At 36.5% G+C, this 21,380-nt stretch overlaps 1 protein-coding gene across 1 annotated transcript; it reads right to left on the reverse strand.

Annotated features, from left to right (window-relative positions):
• Positions 1–13,601: 13,601 nt before the first annotated feature.
• On the reverse strand, positions 13,602–20,549 carry LOC142638594 (uncharacterized). The gene is made up of 3 exons (XM_075812630.1): positions 20,187–20,549; positions 19,393–19,416; positions 13,602–14,380 (listed from the first exon to the last, which is right to left on the reverse strand). Exons 1-3 carry the CDS (start codon positions 20,386–20,388, stop codon positions 14,034–14,036), a joined length of 573 nt encoding a protein of 190 aa, XP_075668745.1. The 5' UTR covers positions 20,389–20,549; the 3' UTR covers positions 13,602–14,033.
• Between the last annotated feature and the right edge of the window lie 831 nt (positions 20,550–21,380).

Genomic DNA, 21,380 nt, shown 5'->3' on the forward strand with positions numbered 1-21,380 from the left:
CAATGAACGCTCCCTGGCCATTTGCTTTGTGGGGGCTTGACATAATGAGACCCTTCCTCATGGCACTTTGGCAACTCAAATTCCTCGTCATAGGGATCGACTATTTCACTAAATGGGTCAAGGCAGAACTTTTGACCACTATCATTGAGAAAAATGTCCGAGACTTCATCGAGAAAAGCATCATTTGCCGCTTCGGTATCCCTAGAATCTTCGTCTCTGATAATGGAAAGTAATTCAATAACTACGCATTTAGGTACGTTTGCCAACAATTGGGAATCAAAAACCACTATTCATCCCTTGCACACCCATAAGCCAATGGTCAAGTTGAGGTTACAAACAGATCCTTGCTCAATATGATTAGGACTCGACTCGAGGGGGCAAAGGGTATATGGTCGGACAAACTACCAAGTGTGTTATGGGCATATTAGATGATGGCTCGTACGCCTACGGGCAAAACACCCTTCCGCTTTGCATTTGGAAGTGAAACTATCATCCTGACAGAAGTTGGATTAACTAGCTACAAGGTAGCCTACCATGACGAAAGAAGGAATAAAGAGGGAATGCGTCTATAGTTGGACCTTCTAGATGAAGTTAGGGCGAAGGCTGAGCAATAGATCACACGTTATTAGGACCTAATGGCAAAAAACTACAACACCAAGGTCAAACCTCATCACTTTTAGGTGGGGGACCTAATCCTAAGGAAGGTGAAAATAGCTACCAAAGACCCCACATAGGGTAAGTTAGGCCCTAATTAGGAAGGACCTTACAGGATCATTGACTACCATAGAAAGGGAACCTACCACCTGGATAACCTCGACAGGTAAAGACTCCTTCACCCATGTGTAGACATTGCATTTTGTATCCCTTACTACTCGGACCCCTGTTCCCCAATGATGCTCGAACTCTAAAGTCCAAGGCTAGTTTAGAGCCTAATCAGATATCAAATTGACTTAAGGAGTGTTAAAATGAGAAATATAACTCTTTTAAATGAGCAAAAATCTATTTTTAGAAATAAATGGCCAAAGAGGGCCTTGGGCCATGTACGTGAGCAGCAGCTTGCGTACATGAGCCAATGTATGTGTATGCAAGCACATTCTTACATATGCAGCTAGGGTTTTAAAAACATAAAAAATGCAAGTTTTCTGTAATTATGATAGAGGTTTGGAATGAATCCCACATTGTTTGGGAGCCGTTCCAAACCCCATTTTTTTCCACTATATAAAACCTTACATGGTACATTTTCAAAACACATAGAAATCCCACCAGAAAAATACAAGATTCACTAGAAAATAGTGAATTAAAAGGGAGTTTCTCACAAAACACCCTTAAGTAAATTTTATTTGATTGGGACCTTTTTTGGCCCCAATCCTTTTGTTTAACGTTACTAATCACTTTCTTATTGGTTTGGGAATAAACTTGATTGAGGGGAATGGCCAAAAATCAAGCTTGGAAAGCTTTTGTGTGAGGTATCTAGTCTAAACTTTTCCTTTTCCTTTCTTTTATTTTTTGCCTTTAAATCTTCTTGCTTGCTTTAGTTGTTTGTTGCAATATGTTTTAATATGCTTTTCTAGATTAGGTTTATGTTTTTGTATGCTGAAAATGCATGTTAGGTTGTTAGAATTTACGTTTTGAGGTTCTGCCATGTTTTTGTGTTTTTAGGTTTTTTGGGCAAGAACTTGCGTATGCATAATCTTGCCCACGCACGCATGCTTGATTATGCGCACACAGGTTTGTTCTTGTATGCATGAGCCACTACGTAGAAACCCTAATTTTTGTTTCTTTGTTTTGCTTTTGATTTCACATGTTTGTTTTGTTAGCTTCTTTTTCACGTTTTTATGCTTCCAAAGTTTCTGTTTTCACATGTTTGTTTGTTTGTTTACTATCACCTATTAGAATTAGGGTTTATCTTGTTTTTGCTTTATTTCAGTGCCATAATCATGCATTCATAAGCTCATGCATAATGCCATAGGTGCTGAGTTGTTGCAAGGTAAGTAAAAGGTAAGTCATGCATTGGAAATGTTCATGCATTCATGATATGATCTTGTTTCGATGTTAGAGCTGAATGTGAATGTTAGGATGAGATGTAAGGGTATGCTATGATATGACGAATCATGTTTGATTGGGTTTTCACATGCTAGGGTTGTACATGTGGGTTTGGTTTCTTATGCTTTATGGATGGATATGTATGTGTTTTAGGATGAACGATGCCATGTTGTATGCTTAGTTGTATGCTTAGATGTATGCTAGTGTGTGTGTGTGAGTTAGAATACAAGTATTGAACATGATTTTATCGAGGTTAAGACGTAAGACACAATGATGGGAGGCCAACCTTAGGGTTGGGCGGGCTTGAATGCCTAATACCTTCCTAAGAATGTACCTAAACTTCGAACCTATATCTCTAGTAGTAAGATCAATGACCCTTCTTGAAGAGAACACTATATATATGGTTTCTATACCATTGCAAAAACTAGGTGGCGACTCCAACAATTTCCATTTTGTCCATACCATGGAACACTGAGCACCCGAGGAAGTACTATCAATAGCAATACCAGAAGCTACAAATTATGTTTCTTTTTTGTTTAGTTTTCAAGTTTTAAGACTTTAAAGCCCGATGGGTGAATGACCCTAAGTCCTACCCACGAGGTAGACGAATAACCAAGGATACCGATGGGTACCTGGTCACAAGAAATCCTGAGTCCTCCCTACGGGGTGAACGGATGACCAATGATACCAACAGGTACTTGGTACCAAAAAAATCCTAAATCCTACCTATGGGAGGAACAGATGACCAAAAAGATGCCGACAGGTACCTAGTTAAGGAAATCCTAAGTCCTACCTATGGGTTGGACGGGTCACCAAGGACACCAATAAGAACCTTGGTCTTAAAATATATTAAGTCTACCTACAAGGGGGATGGATCACCATGAACACCGACAGGTGCCTTGTTATAAAAAATTCTAAGTCCTACCAATAGTATGGACGTATCCCCAAGGGCCCCAAGGAGAACCTGGTATAAAAAATCCAATTCTACCTAGACGATTGGTCAAGAAAACCAACGGAACAGAGATATTTGTAAATCCTACCTACGGAGTAGACGAATACCCATAGGAATAAGATCTCTTACAAATAATCCAAGTCCCTATGACGGATAGAGGGCATGCGCACAATCACAATAAACATACAAGTGAAAGAGATTCAACGAATAAAGAATAAAAGTGGCGAATGATAAAAAGAAAAAAAACAAGATAAATAAAAGGACGAATGATAAAAACCAAGAATAAAAGTGATGAATGATAAAAAACAAGATAAATAAAATAAAAGCCTCAACGATCGCAACGAGGATAAAAGTTAATATGTAAGCCCAAAACGGGGCACTCGATTGTTTTGAAATTATTCTTACAAAACCCCTAAATAAATGACAAAAAAGAGAGCAATGCTTGGTTGGAGGAGTGTCAAGAATAGATTGGCCTTCGAGAGTTGACAGACCGTTAGGAGTAGATGAACCATTGGGAACAAACGGACCTTCGAGAACAGTTTGGCCTTTAAGAATGTTTTGAACATCGACCTCAGTATGATTAGGCTCCTTTACCTCTTCCTCCACCAAATGGACAACACTGTTAGGACATATGTGGTTCACTTAATAAGAACATATGTTATTCTTGTATATAATTGGCTAATCCTTTGACAAAACGTACTTTACTTATAATTAGGTAGATCTAGGATGTTTTTGATACTTCAAGAAACAAGGTTTCAAAATCAAGTGTTAAAATCATGCAAGTCTGTCCAAGAAACAAGCTGAGAAGTGTTTTTCATTAAAGATCGACAGCTACATCTATCGAGCTTTAAGAAGCTGTTTTAGCCCCATGGCTCGACAGCACCTCGACACCTCTAGCTGTCGACATTTAAGAAAAACAGTTTTTCAATACTGTTTTGATTCTAATCCATGGACATGTCTTTGGGCCTTTTTTTCTCATAATTCTAGACATATAAAAGGATTATTTTAAGGGCCGTCAAAGTAAGCACAAGTTGCACAAGCATTGAGCAAAGTCTGTTCAAGCAATTTGTGACTAGAGACAAAGTTTTCCCTAGTTCATCTCTTTGTGAAGAAGTTGCTGTGTCTTTGCACCATAGGGTTTTGTAACCAAGCATCTTCTCGTTCTTCATTGTGAGGATAAACTGAAGAACTTTGCAGCCAGCATCTTTCTCAAGTTGGTGATTGAAGTCACGTACTGGGATTCGCGCAATTGGTTAGTCACGTACTAGGAGCCGTGCATTGAAAAAGAGAGATTGTCACTACAGAACAAGTCCAATTGGGTATTGGGGTAAGGGTTCAACTGTAGGCTGGTATAAGGTTCTGAGATTCCTTTACTTGTAACCACTTGTTGTGATAATAGTGGATTCTCGGGAGTGGTGATCTTAAAATCACCCGGTGGAGTTTTTTCCTTGGAGGTTTTCCCCATTCGTAAATAAATCACCGTGTCAAATTTATTTTCTGCTGCACTTTAATTTATTGGTGATTTGTTTGTGCTACCATGCGTTTGCATGTTAAATTGGTTAATTAATTAAACTTGACTAATTAATTAATTAATCTATCACAAAGGATCAATACGTTTTTGGCCTATCAAACACCGTCGGCTTCATTCGTGATAGCGTCGGCACTGTAAGGCGTTAGTGGAACGATATCGTCAATCACCACTTGGGACAGGTCTAGGTTAGGGTAAAGTGTGGTGACCTGCTTAAGGCAATCTTTGAAGCTGTCGCCGTACAAGCCACCCAACTCGTCATAGAAAGGTTGAGAGGTTCAATACTCCACGTCAGCCTTAACCTGCTTCATCTGCTCACGAAGAGTGGTCGGCTCTGTCGTTAGGTTAGTGTTTTATTTGACTAGCTTTTCACATTGATGGGTGGTTGCCTCCAGCTCCACCTTCTTCTCGTTCACCTTGACATTAAGGATATGATCAACTTACTTATATTGACCCTGCTGGTCTACCTCGTGCTCTAGACGGATATGTTGGCGATAGACCACCCTCTCTTTAGCAACGCACTTGGATTAAAGAGATTTCATCCTCACCATAGCTTGTGAAAGACGACGGTTATAAAAGACTTAACACATAAAAAAGGAAAAAAGAGGCGAACCCGATGCGTACTCATCCTTGCCAAGTTGAAAAGGTTGGAATCCCCCAAGTCTTTAGTTTCATGCTTGCCACTCATCCATGTCTGTGTCCTTTATGATCGAGTGGCCCATCACCTTTTTTGCAGGACACTCATCCTTACCCATCCCTTTCCTCTTGAGGGCAGCTTTGGGAGGAGGCATCACCTTAAAGGTAGAAGCTGACGATTCCCCTTGTTGCTTAAGGTGAGCAGCGGCAACTTGCTTCACGAAAGCCCTTTACTGACCACTATCCATCTCTGAAAAATAATAGCGGAATGAATAAGAAAAAACCAATAGGTTAAAATAGATGACTAAGAAAATAGACGGACAGAAGAAACTTATATCGACGAACGTACGCGTCCAACTGTTAGGCTTCTACTATTGGCTCCAGACCACCGTAAAAAGCATGGAGGGTATCAAGCGTAAGCAAATCCTTCCACTTAGTTTGCCCAAGCGGAATTGCCAAATGTGCCTAAGGAAACTCTCCTACTTCTCACTTATTTCCTGATGGGCTTAAGCTGAAAAAAATTAAAAGCAGTAGGTCAGTTACAAAATTGAAGCTAATAAGATGAATAAGAAAGCAGACACTGATGACTCACCAAACTTATCTAAAACACCCTAAGAGCATCCACATCAGTTGATGTAAAACTTTGCAAAATACAAAAAGTAACAAATTTTACACATTTTGCTCCTAAAATCTTCCACATCAGTTAAGCTAAAGTTGTCTAAATATTCAAAGTTGCTACAGTAACCGTGCATATCTATACGGTTACTGTAGCTTTCTATTTTACTTTTTTATTATTTTTTTCTCTCTCATCTCTCGTCTGATTATCTCTCCTCTCTCATCTGATCTTTCTCTTCCTTTATCCTCTTTTTCATCTTATCTTCTCTTAAATCCAACAACAAATCATCAAATTCTTCAAATGTAAATCAATCTAGATCCCAAATTCATCAAGCCCTCTCCTCAATATATATATATATATATATATATATATATATATATATATATATATATATAAAACCCATATAAATAATCAAACCTAAATTGCAAAAGAAGAAGAAGAAAATGCAGAAATAGTAGAAGAACAAGGTGTTGAAGAAGAAGTAGCGGCAGCAATAGTCAATGGAGAGTCCCAAAATCACCATCCATGAAGTGAAAAAATTTGCCCAAAATCACCACTAAAATTGCAAACCTAAAATCACTGGCCATAATCAAACTCAAATAGAAAAAGAAAAATAAGAAGAATGAGAATGAGAAGAAGAAGATGAAGATGCCAAAGATGTAAGAAGGAGAAGGAAAAAAAAAAAAAAAAAGAGACAAGAAACAAGAAGAAGTTGGAAAATAAAGAGATAGAGAGTGTTAGAGATATTTTGGAGAGTTTGGTAAAGTGGTGGGACTGGTGGGAAATAATAATAAAAAAGAAGAGAAAAATGATTATTTAAATAAAATAGATGGTAGAATAGACAAATTGATGTTGGTGTTTTGTAAAAATGGGTGTGTAAAATAGAAAAAGTAGGTTTTTGTTGCAAAATAGACAGAAAATTTTCACACACTGATGCGGTTGCTCTAAGAATTATCAAACTTGTTGGGCAAGCTATCCCACTCTTCGAGTTTACACACCCTGTTTGTCCCTAGTACAAAAAAGTACCTACTTTTCCAGTACTTGTTAGAGTCAGGCATGTCTGGCACCAATCTAAATGACGGCTTCCTTGCCAAAAAATTATAAATACCCTTTGACAAGTATTTTTGCTGAAGCTTGTAATAGTAGAAGAACTTCTCAAGTGTGAGGCGACGGTTGCCCCCACTCAACGAGCCCCATATCACTTTGGCCCCAATAAAAATCCTCCACACATTAGGGGTGATCTAACTGACTGACAAGCCTAAATAATTGGCAAGCTAACGGTGTAACTCCGTTAGAGTAACCTCAACCTAGCGGTAAACCCTGCATCATACAAATTAACGTCTGTTGTTTTGCCCGAATAACAATTCTCAAACTTCCTTGGCAACCACATAGGGATGTGGTCGGGAATTTGAAAATTGGTACAAAAGTTGTTGAAAACTTTCAACGACATGGTCGAGTAGAAGTCATTCACTATCCATATCAAGGGAATGATGAAAGGTCTATGGTCATCATCTTCCACTCTGCCTACAGCCTCATCTCCTTCTCCATGGTCCTTTCCCTCCTCATTATCATCCTCCTGTTCACCCTCATCCTCATCCTCTTCGTCTTCCTCCTCAGCAAGAGAATGGGTAGATGGTTCTCTTTTTGAGGACTAGGTCAAATCCTCCAAGGGCTCATGTCCCGAAGGATAGACTTCGTCGTAGCTCGTACCCTCACAGACTGACAACGACTATTCACTCGTCGCTTTTTATCACCTGACATCTATTCACCTATAAGCAACAGATGTATACTAAGAATCTACTCTTATGACTGGTCTCTAAAAACGATGACTACCTAAGTTCAAAAGACAATGATTGAAAGAGATCGGAGGTTAAGATGATGGATGCAAATGAATACGAGAGCGGCGACAAAGTGGCTTGAGGTCAAAACAAGCAAGAGAGGAAAAAAACTAAGAAAGAAGAACTATTTATAGGGCAAAGGAGCGCAGTATATGAAGCGGCACTTCTGATTAGAAATGAGGCCAATTAGTGAATGCCACATGTCACCTAGCATTCATTGAAAAAGCTACCTACCCCCATTAATGACATACTTCTCAATAACACAATTAATATCCATGAAAACCCTTTATTTACTCCGAGACTCATCGAGCATGGCCGATGGGCACATGGAGTAGGGGGCAGCTGATGAGGATATTTTTGGAAAAGGAAAAGAACATCCTTAACTCTAGAGCCCATTGGGCAGACGTACATCACAACAGTTATGAGTCGACAGTCTTTAGAGGGGTCTGTCTAAAACCTCGTACCCAGTACCTACAGAAGTTGAAGGCCAACTTATAGTAGTAGGACGATGCTCGCTCTTGATGACCAAGTAGACAAGCCCATCCCTAGCCGACGGATACATGTCCCGTGCTAAGCAGATGGATCACACCTAGGGCTGTCCACGGGTCGGGCTGGGTCAGGTTTGTGCCCAACCCGGACTCAACCCGACCTTATTGAGTGGGGAATATTTCAACTCGCAACCGACCTGAATAACGTTTTAGATCAACCGAGTCGGGTTGTATCAATTTTCGGGTGAGAATCGGTCGGGTTTGAGTTTCTCGATATCGCCGGATTTCGGTCGAAATCTGGCTGGATCTTGCCAGATCTGGCCGAATCTCCTCAGATCTGGCCAAATCTAACGTGCTTTGGCTGATAACTCGTTGGATCTATGGAAATATGGCTGAAATTTGGCCGAGTTAGAGTCGGGCTTACCAAATTTTGGCCGAGTTTGAATAGATCTAGGCTAGCTTCGCCTGATTTAAGCATATCTGAGTGAGGATTTAAGTAGATCTGAGTAAGGGAAGGCCAAATGTGGCTGGATCAGAGCTGAGAAGCGCCAGATCATCGCTGGATTTCAGCCTTCTTTGAGGTTTTGTCGGGTGGGTTAGGTAGCTCGGGCTTTTAAGGACGAAACCCACCACTCGACCCGTTGGAGTCGTGTTCTGAAGGTTAGGACCCGTCATCGACTTGTCGGAGGTGTCAGTCTGGTCGTGACGGGTCGGTTTCGGTTGGGTTGGTCAGTTCCGGTGGGTTCTCGGTTTGCCTGGACAGCCCTAATCACACCAAATGATGGATAGGTGTAACAACGGATCCTAAATGTCCTTGCGTAATCTCCATACATATTCCTATATGGAAATATTATGCGCACCACAAACCAAGGCCATACTACGCGATATCCATCTTCCCGTGATGGGAAGATGTCCCAAAGATCTTAATGACATTAACTTCACCTCCTCCCTATAAGGAAAACCCCTTTACTCTCGAGATTTAGGTCTACTCCACGCCACTATATAAGTAGCAGGCTCTCTCCTCCTCAAGGTATGTAGAAAATCTCTAGCACTTTCACTATAGAGTTCTTAGAGATTTCTCACTCACTAACTTAACCTTCGGAGGGTCTTTAGCCGGCATCCCACTGGTGCTCTTTGTTTAGTTCTTGGTTTCTTGTTCTTCAGGTACTCATTGGAGTGTTTGAGGACGATCAGTTCATTAATGATTATTGTACATCATCAAAAACCAAAACAATTCTTTGTTAAGACCCATCTATCTATCTATATATATATATATATATATATATATATATATATATATATATATATATATATATATATTAATAGGTAAAATTGAGAGAAAATTCATGGACTTTAATTAGAGTAATTTTGCGCCACGCGTCTCATCTAATTGAATTTTTAAAATTTTTGTCCAAGTGAGTTAATTTTGTGTAAAAATTGGATTTTAATTAGAGTTTAATTTTGCACCGTATGTCCCATCTAATCTAACATTTTAAAAATTTTATGCCAAGGGAGTTAATTCAGTGTTAAAAATGAGAAGTCCAATATAAATAAACTTAGTAAATATATATATAACCAAAACTTAGAGAAAATTTGCTTAGAATTAAAATTAGATTTTGCATTTGTTAGCTTTTCATACAAATTAAATTGTTTAGATTTTTGCTGTTTTTTTTCCTGAACTAATGAGTGTATTTTATTTTTATATAGTTTCTATTTATATATTTTGTATCTGAAGATCTTGAACGTAACAATCTGTAATTGAGCTAAACGATCTCATGCACCTATCCGTATTCAATTTAGGAGATACTATTGAACCAATTTATTCTTTTATTTTGTGTTGTATTTAATAGAATTTCACAGACAGTGATAATGAATTAATATTGCCTAGGAGTACGTCACTGGCTCAAGGTTAGAATGGAGGAAGGAGTTGCCAAGTAGTTGTAGGTCCAAGAATCAACTTTGAATTCCATATGTGAAGGTCTAAAGTAGACTAGGTTTAGAGTTGGATATGTTCTTGGGAAGGTGCGAAACACCCAAGAATGCCCAACTGTAACTGATCTTCACTTTTAATATTGAATTATATTTAAATGATTTTTACTATGAAGGTCCTAATAATCGCTCATTTACAAGCCTAAACCCTAAAACAAATTTGGAAAATAAATATACAATGAAGACGATAAAGAAATAAAGCATGTAAAGAAAGTAACTTTGTGGTCGTTGGTGTTGTTCTTGGATTTCAGCCATGCTTGACATTGCCCCACCCCCCCCCCCCCCCAACTGTCAAGTGGTTTTCACTCGATGGAGCGTGTTTGGCATAAAATGCAAAAAATGCGACATGTGTGCAATGCTAGGGGGAGGTGTGTGCTAGTGAACTTCCTTAATTACACTCATTTTTAGGAGTAGCCACTAACCCTTGGAATTCTAAGGAGTGATTGGTCACCTAAGTATAATTAATTTTATTTCCTAATTTAACTAAGAAAATCCTAAGGCTCCTAAGCTAAAATAGAAAATAACAAAATGTTTCGAACTAGAAGAAATAGATCTAAAAACTCAATTACATGTGGGGAAAGTGTTAGGCACCCCACAACACCTATTCAAAAGGATAGTAACTTGTTTCAAATTTAATCTCAAATATCACCATTTTAAATAGAGACTAAAATATTTGACATTTGGCTTTAAAAGAAAGGATGTTATGCATATGCATATGTAATAAAATGAAGCAAAACTATCCTAGGATGACATGTGAATTCATGATGTGTATAGGAATCTATCTTAAGATGACATGTGAATGCATAACATGTATAATCTACCCTAGGGAAATGTGTATGCATGTACATGTGAACAATTTATTTAGAAATCAAGATCAAAAGGGTATAGCTAAACGTGTGATTGTATGGCATTTACTAGGAAAGTAAATTGCATAGGGAATTTAAGTGAGACTTACTTCACTCCATAATATAGCTGAGCATACAAAATGCAATTTCATAATTCGTTTTCACCAACATGTTTTATATCATGCAAAGGGACACAAAGAAATAACAAGAACACAAAGGTTAAATGTATATAAAATATGAGAATAATGTCAGTTGATGATTTATTATTTTTAAATGATAATTTTTTTATTTTGGCACAAAATGAGATTGAAAATGCATTTTTGTTGCCTAAAGGGCCTTTGTGCAAATTTTGTAAATTTTAGAAGTCAAAAAGTATTTTTGTGAAAATTGTATGGTCAAAATGTGATTTTGGGAAGATTGGATTAAGATATAATATTGAAATTTTTAGGGTTGAAAAGGTATTTTGGAAAATTTTAGGGGTCAATTTGATATTTGGACAAGTTAAGAGGTTGATTTCTTAAGAAAGTTTAGGGGTTTGATGATAATCTTGAGAAATGTTTATATTGGTAGGTCCGCAGGTTGGGCTTTGACTTTGTTGGTTTTGAGTGAATATGATGTATGGGCTGGTTTGGGCCTATGTTGTAAATGGACTTGCCAAAGAACAAAATTAAGCTTACTAGTTTTTATTGGTGTGGGCCAGAAAATCTTTGGAAATCTGATGGATTGTATTTAGATTGAGCCTAAGGAATTAATGCACGTGTGCTGGGTTTGATGTTTAGGTATAAAAGGAATATGAATTTTTTGCAGTTGTCTTTGGAGTTTGAGAAGGCTATTTGCACTGTTTTTGTAGCTTTGGAGGGGCTGGAAATAACTGTTGTATGGGATTTCAGGTAGAGGTTGAAGATGAGAACCAAAAGAAGAGGGGGAAGGCCTTGGGGACAAAGGATATATGTTTGGGATTGTGCCTCCTAAGGGGCTGATGATTGTTGTTGAATAAGGGAAAGTGATGGTTTATATACGAAGAGTCTAGGTTTTAGGGATGATGGATAAAAATGGGTGACACCACTCGTGAATAATAATTGGTGACACTATATGAGTAATGTCACCTTATGAGGTCATGAGAATTTTCTATCACATGTTACATCAGTGAATTTTCTTGATTCACTTGTGCAATGGATTAAACTTTAAAAGTGAATAATTGATTCTCAATAAATCTTGACATGACCATTAATTAAAAAAAATTAATTATAATTATAAATAAATTTGATAAAATAAATGGACCAAATATGACAGAGTAATTGAACTTGAATAAAAATGGGACATGTAATTTATAAAAATCAATTAAATTTTTTAATCAATTTGATACTCAAACCTTCCTAGCATACTCAATAAAAGAGACACAGATGGTATGTTTAGTACCAATTTTTCATGAAAATCACACTAAAATTTTAGCACACATTTCATACAAACTTAGAATTGGCATGTTCCGATAAATCATTTGGGTCTAAGACATTGAACAATCTTTTCCTCACCAATGGGTCTGATTGAAGAGATCGGAGGCCCCAAAAGAACGTTCAAACTTCTAAAAAGAATAAGCGAGAATTACTTTCCTTCCCCGGGAAAAAGTTAGAAGAATACTTTATTTGGAACTTGGTAAGAGAGAATATACAGGCCAAACTAGGTCTGGGATTTTTAGGACCATCTTCTATAACCTTTTACTTTAAAATCCAGGCCAAACTAGGTTTGAGATTTTAGGATCCATAACTGTAGGCCATCGGATGTAAAGTAAAAACTGTTAATTATGCTATTACTGGTTAAATCTGAGTGTTTACAAGCCACCACACAACTGTGTAAGAAAAAAACCATCAGATGTCAAAGCATTCAGAAAAATAGTTTATAACGACTCAAAGAATCTACTACTCTGTTGGACGGAATTCATATCGAAGCTCGTCAGTATCTCCACGAGTACAAGAGTTTCAATGCTGCACCAGTGAAAGCAAAGCCTCAAAGATGTGTTAAGTGGAAGCCACCCGATATGGACAATTTTAAGACGAACTTTGATGGAATTTTTTTTTCAGATACTAAAGAAGCTGGTATTAGTGTGGTCATTAGAAACTCCAAGAGTGAGGTTATGGCTTCCCCATCAGAAAAAATTCTAAACCCTTCATCTATTGCTTTACTAAAATTGTTGGCTGCTAGACGTGCTACTCTTTTCATCAGTAAAGTTGGGTTGGATAATCCTATTCTTAAGGTGATTCAGAGGTAATCATTAATACCTAAAAAAATGGAGATTGTATAATTCAGCTTTGGAATTTACTAAAGGATACTATGTCACTCATTAGTTCACTTCAGAGTTGGTCTCTCTCTCATAGTGTTAGACAGGGTAATTATGTTGTAAATGCCTTGACTAAGAGAGCTAGGTTGTCATTTCCGCTTTTAGTTTGAATAAAGTCTGTTCCTCCAAACATTGTTGAATTTGTTCGTGCTGATTTACCACCTACTTGAACAATATATTGATGGACTTTTCTCTCAAAAGATAAAGGATAATAGTTTATAAAACATGCTGTGAGTTTCAAGTTCCATATTCGAGCTTCTTGTAACAAGAAGAAATCAATCTGATCGGCACACCAAAAAGTTCACCATGCATGATAAGCAGCTACATCCAGTGACAGAATAGGAATTTTTTATTTTTTTGATAGGTACAAAATAGGAATTTTTAAGAAAGAAAGGGAAATATTTTCACATTTAATCACAATTTCTAGTTTGGCTTGGAAATAAGACCAAAAATATTAGTCTCTAGTTTATGAATCTTACAAGTGGAACCTTTAACTAAAATTGGGGTGGAAAAATGAGAAATTTGGGCATTTTTGCACCGATTGGGATTGGCAGTTTCCGTAAGGCTTAATAGTGATGAGGTTTCTATACTTGACTATTAATGATAATATATAATTTATATTACTTAAAAAGATGGACAGATTTATGAAGAATCCTCTTGGAGGTGAGGCCTAGTAAAAATTCATCACTGCCAGCATGAAGAATCGGTACCATGTAGAACAGTTGCCTTGCCTTAAAATTGTTCCTCACAGGGCCATGGTCTTTTAGGCAGTCTGGACATTTCCCTGAGTCTGAGCATGAGATTTGGCAATCCCTTCTTTCCATCCTCTCTGACGAGCTCTGAGCTCCCACATTGCAGTTAGTTTCTTTTGAGCCACTAATGCAGCTTCAGATTTTTCCCTTGCTTCCTCGCATGTTTCCATGCCTGAATTGCACTTGTCTGCCTCCTTTTGATACTGGGACGTGATTTTCTTTGCCTCAAGCAGAGCCATGTCAGCACGCTGCTCATTTTCCAAAGATGTGGCTTCCCGTAGCTTCAGTTCCTCTGTCAATAGCTCTGCAAAATTCTTTTCAGTGTCTTCACTCACCTCTGGGTCATGCTTTGCACAATCTGCATTATATACACCAATCCAACAAAAAGAAAGCAGTTTTGGTTACCAAAAGAACTGAGATTCAAAAAAACAAATCCTCATTATCATCCTTCAAGTACATCATTTGCTTTATACTGCCAGTTGATTTCTGATGACCAAATAAGTTCAAAGAAAAAGAAAATAGTCAAATCCAGTGTATTTCATGCCAGTAACCAGCAGACTTCACATCACAAGTAAACATAAAGTAAGGTTTATTATCAGTATGGTTCCAACGGGATACTAGTACAACAACAAAATATTAGTCCTAAAACTTCGGGGCCAGCTACATATCATCAACAGAACAGTTGGGGGTTGACCACATGTATTCTTCTTTGTCTTTCTATTATGTCCAAAATCATACTTTCTATAACTACTTCCTTCTGATGCATAAATGGGAATCTTACCCTGTCAATTTTTTCTATTACTACTTCCTTAATTAAGATGTCCCATTTTACTACTTCAATCAGTATTCTTTGTTATTTATTTATTTATTTTTTTTTTGATAAATAAGAATGATATATATATACGAAAGGCTACTCTATGGCGTTCACTCTATGATGACTGTTTTTTATCATCAAGCTAAGACACCAATTAGTATTATTAGTGGTGCAAGAAAATATATATATATTTTTAAATACTCATGAATTTTAATGCCTTAATTATTACCCAGTATATATTCTGTTGTCTTCACATACAAAAAACTGTGGGCGGTCCACCTCAGTTTCCACATTAAAATACAAACTATTTAACCTCACTAAAACAGCAAATAGAGTATAAGAGGACTGCACCAGCCACCAGATCTGGAAGGTCAAATTAAATAAATTTTAGGTCATAAATCCATCCTTTAAGGTGGCTCAACACCATGGAAACAAGAAAAATGAATACAAAAAAACAAAAAAAGTGGGACACTACCAAAAACCATAATGAATAAATGATAATATTATTGTCTATTTCACTTTTCAATACAACAACAACAACATAAGCCACGGTCCCAATGAAAACTTATTACTTTTTGTCAACTTCTTCTAATGTTACCACATAAGCTTTTGAAAGTCCATTTTTTCCACACTATCATTCTAAGAGTCATGAATAGTGCTAAACCATGCTAGTTTAAACTAATTAGAACTCATTTTCTTTTGGATAAAGCAACCAAATACTAAACAAATTCATATTAAATTAGATTTTGTCTACTCCAATTAAAATCTACTTAAATTAGGTAGTTATTTTCTACAACAACAACAAACGAAGCCTTAGCTCCAAAATTTTGGGGTTGGCTATGGATACCCAAAAGATTAGTTAGCACATGTATTCTTTCTCCATTCTACTCTATTAAAGTCATACTCTCTAATACTCCCTTAATTGACAGGTAAGTTATTTTCTACAAAATCTCTAATTTGATTTTTAATTTATTAACATTTGTTAAATAAATATGTAGCATCTATAAACCTTTTTTGTTTAGTTTTCTATGCCTTCTATGGGTTAGCGACTAGGATAATATTCTATATATGTGACTAGATACCATAAAATTCAATGTAATTATAAAACATATCCAATAAGAAATGTTTTTAAAATTAAAAAGATTTAATATCTATGAGAGGTGGCCAAATTCACCCCAACACAAATTTGAATTAACTTTAGAGTGTTGAAGTAAATATTAGAAAGAGATTGTTACTCCAATTGAAATCATGTCAAAAGCCAATAAAAAACTAAAACTTGATAAACCTCTCAACATCCCTTTATAGTTAACAGGGGGAGGATTTGTATCTCAGTGTTCAAAATTTGAATTAAAATTGATAAAGAGAGTACAACCAAAATTATTTCAGAATTTATTATTTCAAAATTTCCTCCATATTTCATTTCTGAATTTTGACTTATGGTTCTTTTTGAATTTTAAATTTAGCTGTAACTGTTGAGGATTTTATGGAATTTAATTGTGCTTTAATATAACCCAGAAGCCTATAAAAAAGAGGATCTAGGAATGGTTCAAAGCATTGCTATTGAAATAAGCATTTTTCTAATTAGAGATATTCTCTAAGCTTGGTGGTGAAGCCTAGGATTTTATGTAGATTCTAGTGGGGAAGTCAAGGATTTGTTATTCTCTTGTTTTCCCTTTTATTTCCAACTTCACAATTGTCTTGCATCAAATTGTCAGTGAACTACATTGTCACCCAAATCCATCAAACTCATTAACAAGTCAAAGTTGTTGGAATCTTAAACCACTCAACCTACCCATAACCCACAAAATACCAGTAAACTCATAATATTAATCATAACTCAAAGCAAGAAAAAAGAAAAAAAAGAAAGAGAAAAGGTTGCCACCCTCACGGATCAGTGACGAAAGCCACCGTAAACAACCCCCAAGCCTCTAAACAACTCCAAACCACCATGAACTTAGCCCTGTGAACCCACAAACATACCCCACAACCATTGACTCTCAATTTCCAATCCGAACCCACTACCCTTCCAGTCATCCAAATTTATCACAATCCGTCAAGTCATTGCCCTCAACCAGTGGCCTCTATAGCATGTCCTAAAACCAACATCACACTGACTTGAATGCTACTGACTCTTGTGCTACCACACTCACCCACTTGACCCCACAACCAAACCACTACAGAAAACTCAACTCATCGATATATGATCAAGCAAAGGTCATGCTGGAACTTCATTTAATTGCCGCTAGAGCCAAGTGGTGTGGTTGTCTTTGATCACCAGCCATGCCGATTCCCTTCCCCAGATGCAACTCCCCTTGCTCGATCCATACCAGTCAACAACAAACACATTGACAAAGTTCAACTGCAAAGATGCCCGCGATCATTACCATGCTGACCCTCATCTCTGAACAACTTTCTTTTGGTAAAACTGAGAAGCCCTCTATGACATTTATTTTGATCTACTTGGCTGTCGTATCTTTTTTTTTTTTTAAAAATGAAAAATATACAAATAAATAAAGCCCACTAGCATTTTTCTATAGTCCAGACTCAAGACACAGCCTAACCGTGTGATCCATGGCAACACATGCCAAGAATTAGCCTAGCTTATGTCACAAGCCAAATCTTATTTCAATTTGTTGAAGTTTATTATATCAATGTACAATGGTAATTTTAGAGGCGCCTGTGATGGTCGTCAAGACCCATGGATCTTCATTAATTGGTTATATGACATGGACTAATTCTTTAATCAAATAGGTTTATCAGATAATAAGAATATTAGATTTGCCAAGATGAAACTGATAGGTAGAATTAGGGACTATTGTTATGGTATTAAGAACTGTCACCTCGGAAAGGACAAGCCTATCATAACTGTTGGGAAGAAATAAAAGAAAAAATTCATAGAGAAATATGTTCCATAGTCCTATCAAAAAGAAAATTTAATTTTTATTATTGATAACTTACACGCACCTAATGGGTCTTGAACCCATGGCCTCTACTCCACCTAAAATTATAAGGAGAGGAGATACCAATAACAGCCCCTATCAAAGGAAATATCTTTCCAGATCCAAATAAACAATCCAAGACAAGAAGAAAAAAAAAACTGCTACTGGCTATGTGGTGCATTGGAAACAGACAAGATGAATGTTTGTACAGTTTCTAGTCCTACTCCTTAGCCTACTCTAGTATCAATGGAAGCCATACTGAAGTCATCTGAGACTTGTCCACATAATCAAGCTAATGGCTTATCCCAATGGCTCATCCCTGCAATCAAACCACAATTTCACAGACAGGAGACACAGGAGACAATGGCGTTGATAATGAAACCCTGGTTATAAGGGAACCTCATATACCACCTGTACTAAAAAAGTAATACAAGTGCTAACAAACATAGACTAATTACTGCCAAAACCATGTGTGTTAGACACAACATGGCATGTTGGAGAGTCACTAATTGAAGTGGAGATTTTTCAACGAGTGCCAAGAATTAGAGGGTGCACATATTATTAAAATTGAGTTTGATGCACCTGTTACTCATCAACCTTCTAAGGTGCACAAAGTGAAAATGTCTAAAATGATGGGGTTTCCTAGGGATGAACTATCAATATTAATTCCACCAATAGATTTTATCATTCAAATGCATTTAATAATGTGGTCGAGCACAAGGCTTCTCACCCCTTAGTGATGCCAAAAGTGCTTCAAGAGTTGTTGCAGTGTCAAGCACCATTATCTTATCCTAAAATACATCAAAACATGAGGACAAATTTTCTCCAACCATGGGAGAATGATGGAAGGAGCACAATCAAATTATTTCTGGTTTTCTTCCAAATTTTATTTTTGAATTTTGAACTATATTTCCTGTTAAGGATTTTATGGGATGCAATTGTGACTTAATGTAATCCTTGAATCCTATTAAAAAGAGCCTCCAAGAATAGTTTGAAGCAGTAATTGGAATAATAAATTTCCTGCTTAAAGAAGTTTCTCTAAGCTTAGTGGTGATTCCAAGAACCCTTAAATGTTCAGGCCTAGGGTTTCAAACAGATTCTAGGTGATGAAGCCTAAGATTTGTCCCCTCTCTTTTGTTTCCCTTTTATTTCGTATTTTGCAATTCCTTCCTACACCAAGACCCCTATTAAGTACCTTCTATGTTTAGAGGTGTAAGTTGTAAAGGAAATTTGAAAGGAACACAACCAAAAACTAGACAAAGTTCACCTGAATAGAATAATGTACAAGCCAAAATAGTGATCCATCACAAAGAGAACTGCACACTGTCTAATTGCAAGGAGTAACAACATATTCTCCATTCCTACTTCCATGCAAATGTGTGTACTACTCAATATTAAGGCAAAAGTAAGTTTCTTTCAGGTTTCATATACCAAATAAATTTACAACAGGAACAATATTAAAGAAAAAGTATTGGTCCCCAGTTGTATACATCCTGTATTCAATAAAAATCATTATTTATCAAAAAAAATATTAAGGAAAAAGTAATTTCTTTGGATTTCATATACCAAATCGACCTAAAACATACTGAACGGTTAATTCATGTGACGGAAACTAACCTGCAAAGGAACCATTGCCCAATCCTGCATAAGTACAGGAAAAGAAACTGATATAAGTATTATGTTTGATTATCAGAACTACCAGAAGGTAGGAGCAGAATATCAAACATCATATAATCCAGCAAAGCAAGTGGAGTATTATTCACAACAAGCAAATGAGCAAAGAAATTGAGGGAGTGTTCTATCATTGCAAAGAAAGAACGACAGCCTATCAGGAAACCCCACCTAACACACTCTTTACTTAAAACTTTCAATAAGTAATACTAATTCTCCCCCTATCTTCATTAGAATTCACTGGTCTGTGTTCTTCATAGAATCATATTCATAGGCACTAAAATCATATTATTCAACAAACAAAACAATAAACATAAAAGAAACAAGAGACAAGAAAAAAGATCCTTGAAAAGTTGAAATTAAACTAAATATCTGAAAACACCAGTCCAATGTTCATATCATGCACTTAAATACAAATTCATCCGTACCAATTCAGCATAGATCTGAAGCCAATTGGACACCATGGAAGACAGATTCACAAAAGAAAGCTAATAAAGCAGCACATATTAGTTACTTTTAACATGTCTGGCTGAGTGGCATGGCATATATAATATAACTAAAAACTAAAACCAACCCAGATAAATTATCCAACATACATGAAACCAAAAGAGAAAGAGAAAAAAAACCCAATAATCGAAACAGTGCACCCATCAACACACGAGATCTACAAGATCAAACAATAAAAAAGGAAACATATTTAAGCAGATCTGAGAAACAACATTAAAAAAGAATCTTAGTACCTTCGGGGATAGAGAGAAGGGGCTGAGAGGAACAGTCACATTGGCAAGGTGGGCAAGAGTAAGAGGCGGAGGAGGAATGGCTCACGGCGGCTAAGCCTTCCATGAAGTGCCAATAGAGCGGTGGACCCAATATGTAACCGGCTATACAGAGACCCACCACTCCTAACCCAACCTTCAACACTAATGGATTATTCATTCCCATTTTTATTGATTTTCTTCTCAGCTAATCCAACCAGAAATATGAATGAAAAAGAGAGAGAGAGATGGGTATGTGAAGAAGAAGTAGTAGTAGTAGTCGGTAGCGTAAATCAGCTTGACTTTTCTCCTCTTCTTTCAGCTATTCCCAGTTCCCACCTTTAACCTTCTTTTACATTTACCAATTACCATTTTTTATTTATTTATTTTATTTGCTCTTTAAATAAAATATAAATAAAAACTCTGTTTCAAAGTTCCAACATTCAACGGCTTTGAGATTGAGAGCTGTAAATCTGTAGTGGGATGTGTTCGTATACGGCGTAGTATACGTTTATATATAGTGTTACCTTGTATTTCTCCTTTTTTTTTTTTTTTTTTTTATAAGATATAAATTTTATTCTAACTGTGAAGTTACCATCGTACTAAGAGTGTGCGGTGATCTCTTTTTTTATTTTTCATTGTGTAATTATTTTGACAAAACAATGATAACCTATTTTAAACTTCCAATTTTGGTATGCACACACAGTGTATTTTATTAGATTTTTTTAATTATCTTTTGGGATGGTAAGTTGTGAATTGTGAAATGTGATTGATAAATAATCATATTTCTATAAACTCATCATTAACACTATTTTTACTTTTCATCACAACTTTTATTTGCGTAGAGTCCCGATTTGGATTTTATATAATTCAGATTTCATAGCGATACTAAAGATTTTGTTTTATAAAATAAAATTTTTAAAAAGATACTTATTTTGGGCCTCCAGTAGAGCCCAAAGGCCCCAAACTAATTTTTATTTTATTTTATTTTAAAAAGAGTAATATATAGATTAGCCTAGCAGCCCTAACCCAAGTTGATTAAAAAAAACACATTAAAATAATGCTTAAAAAAAAACTTGAGTCTCACGCCACCTTAATGGCTTAACTTAATTAACACAATCACATAAGACATAAGAGACTAGAGTGTAGAGTGTAGAGAGCAAGTGCCAGAAACTTATG

This window comes from Castanea sativa, chromosome 6, assembly GCF_040712315.1.
Source record: "Castanea sativa cultivar Marrone di Chiusa Pesio chromosome 6, ASM4071231v1".
Taxonomy (NCBI): domain Eukaryota; kingdom Viridiplantae; phylum Streptophyta; class Magnoliopsida; order Fagales; family Fagaceae; genus Castanea; species Castanea sativa.